The sequence below is a fragment of the Salvelinus sp. IW2-2015 genome, linkage group LG16 (assembly GCF_002910315.2).
Source record: "Salvelinus sp. IW2-2015 linkage group LG16, ASM291031v2, whole genome shotgun sequence".
Taxonomy (NCBI): Eukaryota; Metazoa; Chordata; class Actinopteri; order Salmoniformes; family Salmonidae; genus Salvelinus; species Salvelinus sp. IW2-2015.
The window spans coordinates 2,080,191-2,084,834 of NC_036856.1; the positions used below are offsets into that span (position 1 = coordinate 2,080,191).

Consider the following 4,644-nt stretch of genomic DNA (forward strand, 5'->3'; position numbering starts at 1 on the left):
TTTATTGCATTTTGTCATTGTGTTTTGTAATTATAACTTGTCATTTTTTGCCCATCCCTGCCTGTGTGTAGTTTCAATCAAACCATAGATTTTGACTAGTGGTGTGCGCTGTTGAGTTATGGCCACACTTTATAAAATGGGTTGTTGTTGATCCAACTGCTTTGTTGCAGGTATTGGGTCACTTAGTAGAGTGGTTTTCTTTAAAAAGAGCTGTTGACGCTGGGTTATTAAGATATGACCCAGCGGGTTAAATCAGAAAACTGGACGCGTAGTTTAGTAGGTGCGACCTTTGTAAGAAGGAGTTGTGTTTCATCTTTCATTCAGAGACAACTCAAGCCACATTCATGAAAGGGCCGATATCCTATCTTGAAATACAATTTGAGTGCCCAACTCTCGCTTTGACATCAATGCATGGATTGCATTAAAGTTGAAGTTACACAGAGACTAGGCATGATAAGGAAGGGTGATTTTAGTGTAAAAGAGCCAAACTTCTGAACACAGACGTAAAACTCTAATGTGGAGAGGAATTAGTTCAAAGTTTGTCTCTCTCTCTCTCTCTCTCTCTCTCTCTCTCTCTCTCTCTCTCTCTCTCTCTCTCTCTCACACACACACGTTAATCATTCCAGCAAAGATCTGCCAGTGACCCCATATCTGTGTCACTTTATAACCGGCCCTTATCAACCACCTGACCACCCCAGGACCAATCCCAGCCCAGCAGTTTGAATACTGTTGATTAGTACTTCAGAGATAGGATGCCGCTCTAGTTTAACGCCTGTCACTACATGGATTGGGTGGGTGGGGGGGGCAGGCTATTTGTGTGTGCGTATAAGGGGGATGTTTGAAAGTGGGAGGAGGAGAAGAAGAGGGAGGAGGGAGGGAGGGTGGGAGAGTGGAGGGAGAGAGGTGGGAGGGAGAGAGAGAGGGAGGGAGAGAGAGCGAGAGGGAGGGAGGGAGGTTCACCAGGGCGAGTTCACTTGACTTCAGAGCAAGTGGACACTAACTTAAAAAAAATATTTTTAACCCCTAAAGTCTCAGCCCTCTTCATTGCTCTGATTGTCCCAATTTATTCTCACAGAATGAACGAGGTTAAGAGTCTCGATCGCTGTTGTTAGGAGTTAGATCAATCCAGAAAAGTGTTTTCTCTCTGGAGCTGTGGATTGAGACGCTGGCATGTCTTCTTCCAGCCCTGAGAGTGAGAGCGACCAGTGCAACTCTACAGAGGACCTGACTGGTGCAGGTGAGTAGGGACTAATGTGTTGTAACATGGCTCTGTGTACAGTGTATGGTGCAGTGTGCCATGTTTCAAGTGGCCCCTCTACACCTAATTTCTTTATTAGACTCCTGCACTCTGCACCTATTTTGATGTTTCCATGAATTCAGTGTTAACTTGTTTATTTTCTCTATTGACCTTTTGATTGTCCATTTCGATTTGCGTTGTTGAATAACAGCCATGGCATTTTCCCTCTTATGTTAGGCTTATATACAATGTACTGTTCTTTTTTTGGTACAAAAACACGATGCAAATGTTCACACAATGTAATGCTATGTTTTTACATGCATAAAATAGTAATTTGTGTTAAAGATAAGGAATGTCAATTTCAGGAACTGAATTTAACAGATGTTGCAAATGAGGTAACTTCAACGCGTGGTCTCGATTGCAACAGGTCGGGGCATCATCATTGATAGGCTAAAAGCTTGCATATGTTTCAGGAAAATATCAGAGAAGATGATGAGCTTTTCAACACTGCTTCGTTTTCAAAGTTTAGTAGATTTTAAAAGTAAATAATTGGTGCATTCTAATCGGAACATAACAGGCAAACGCATTCCCACAATCTGACTGAAACGTGTTGCCCAACACTTTACAGTCGAAGTGTTATATGAGGCTATTGTGTTTTACAACTTTGCTCTGACATTTTGATGTGCTTGTAGACGTACAAGTGTACGGTTTAAATGTTCATTCTCTAGATAAAATAATTGCAGAGTAGCCTTATGCTCGGAAATGATCAATACTTTAAATGATATGGTAATTTGGGGGTATTATCAACCGTAAAATACTCTGAAACGTTTTACTGCAGCTTACTGTAAATTAATGGTGCAATGTGGGAAAATGTTGTGGGCGGGGAAATAATTGCTGTATTTCGAATAGTACTGTAATTCCACCCCACATAATACAGTACCATTCTGTATCTTTGCAGTGCCAAAAACCTTTTGACCACTAGCGGGTGCATGGTATTGTTGTTTCTGGCTCATTAACATACCAATTTACCAATTTAACTCCTATATGCTTATAGTGCCCCATCAATTTGTATAGGGGACAGATTGGAGTGGCAGCAAGACTTGAACCTTAAATGGTTGAGCAGTTTGCCATGTCCTTGTGTTCTATTTTACCATGTAGATGCTGCCAGCTTGGAAGCCTTTGTTAAGGCCTCTAGAAGTGCAAGTGATATAAAACATCAAATATACATTAACATACTGTAATGTGTGAACACTTTACCTAGAAGCCAACCTGCTTGCACCAATCCTTTGTAATTACAGTAAAATACTATGAAATTCATCTATTCATTAATTCATTTAGATTACGGTAGCATTTCTTTTTAAAATTATAATCCAGTCAATGTTATGGTATTGTACTGTGTCATTACACAGTACTTGCTTTGATACCGTATTTATATTACAGTAGGTGTACTGTAATATGAAATACAGAATGTTGCTTGCCATCAAGCTGCCTGTAAGCTTCTGTCAAATTCATAGTAAACCCCCTTTACACCGCATGAACAATGCATGAATGAGAAATTCAACAAAATTCATGTTATTTAGAATGATAAAACACCATAATTGCAACAATTATTAGTAGTATTGCCTATTTGATAGTTTGGAAATAATTATTAAATTGTAGTTTATGTAAGAAAAGAGAATTACATTTGAATTAAAAGATTATGTCTAATGAAATCAGTGTGTGTGTGTGTGTGTGTGTGTGTGTGTGTGTGTGTGTGTGTGTGTGTGTGTGTGTGTGGGTCTGTATTCGGCATATTCCAGTCATCTTTCCATGGTTAAATGCGGTGGTACGCGCTCTCAGTTTTGTGCAAATGTCGCCATCTGTCCACGGTTTCTGGTTAGGGTAGGTTTTAATAGCCACTCACTCACCTAATCAGCATTAAATCGATATTATTCTCTGAGGTTCCGCGGAACATGTTCCAGTTCGCGTGATCAAACAATCTTGAATTTAATTGATTCCGATTGGTCAGGACCAGCGTTGAATAGTTCTTGTCACGGGTACATCCTGTTTTGACTTTCTGCCTATAGGACGGGAGGAGCAAAATGGAGTCATGGTCGATTTGCCGCGGGCAGGGGAGGGCCTTGTATGCATCCCGGAAGTTAGAGTAGCAGTGATCCAGGTGTATTGCCAGCACGAGTGCTACAATCAATTAGCTGATAGAATTTAGGCAGCCTTGTTCTCAAATTAGCTTTTTTTAAATCCCCAGTACAATAAATGCAGCCTACGGATATATATATATATATATGGTTTCTAGTTTGCGTGGAGTCCAGTGAAGTTCCTTGAGGGCCGTCATGGTATCGGCTTTCACATCAGGTAACTGATGCAAGCAGTAGAATAAGATTTAAAATACACCTTATGGAACAGCGGGGACTGTGAAGAGACAACATGCACTCTACACATATGTACACATGGATGTTGTATTGTAAATATGTGATAGTGGAGTAGTGGCCTAAGGGAACACACTAAATGTATTGGGTAAAGTGTTATGAAATGTAATGTAATATTTTAAATTGTAAATAACTGCCTTAACACACCACACACACACACACACACACACCACACACACACACACACACACAACACACACACACACACACACACACACACACACACACAACACACACACACACACACACACACACACACACACACACACACACACACTGATTTCATTAGACATAATCTTTTAATTCAAATGTAATCCTCTTTTCTTACATAAACTACAATTTAATAATTATTTCCAAACTATCAAATAGGCAATACTACTAATAATTGTTGCAATTATGGTGTTTTATCATTCTAAATAACATGAATTTTGTTGAATTTCTCATTCATGCATTGTTCATGCGGTGTAAAGGGGGTTTACTATGAATTTGACAGAAGCTTACAGGCAGCTTGATGGCAAGCAACATTCTGTATTTCATATTACAGTACACCTACTGTAATATAAATACGGTATCAAGCAAGTACTGTGTAATGACACAGTACAATACCATAACATTGACTGGATTATAATTTTAAAAAGAAATGCTACCGTAATCTAAATGAATTAATTGAATAGATGAATTTCATAGTATTTTACTGTAATTACAAAGGATTGGTGCAAGCAGGTTGGCTTCTAGGTAAAGTGTTCACACATTACAGTATGTTAATGTATATTTGATGTTTTATATCACTTGCACTTCTAGAGGCCTTAACAAGGCTTCCAAGCTGGCAGCATCTACATGGTAAAATAGAACACAAGGACATGGCAAACTGCTCAACCATTTAAGGTTCAAGTCTTGCTGCCACTCCAATCTGTCCCCTATCACAAATTGATGGGGCACTATAAGCATATAGGAGTTAAATTGGTAAATTGGTATGTTAAT

At 39.2% G+C, this 4,644-nt stretch overlaps 1 protein-coding gene across 2 annotated transcripts in view; it reads left to right on the top strand.

The window, feature by feature from the left end:
* Positions 1–963: 963 nt before the first annotated feature.
* Positions 964–4,644, top strand: part of nr5a2 (nuclear receptor subfamily 5, group A, member 2) — a 107,070-nt gene continuing 103,389 nt past the window's right edge. For both annotated transcript variants that reach the window (XM_024003551.3, XM_024003553.3), the window contains exon 1: positions 964–1,237. In XM_024003551.3, the coding sequence (XP_023859319.1) occupies positions 1,171–1,237 (67 nt within the window). In that variant the 5' untranslated portion in view covers positions 964–1,170. The remainder of the gene's footprint in view (positions 1,238–4,644) is intronic.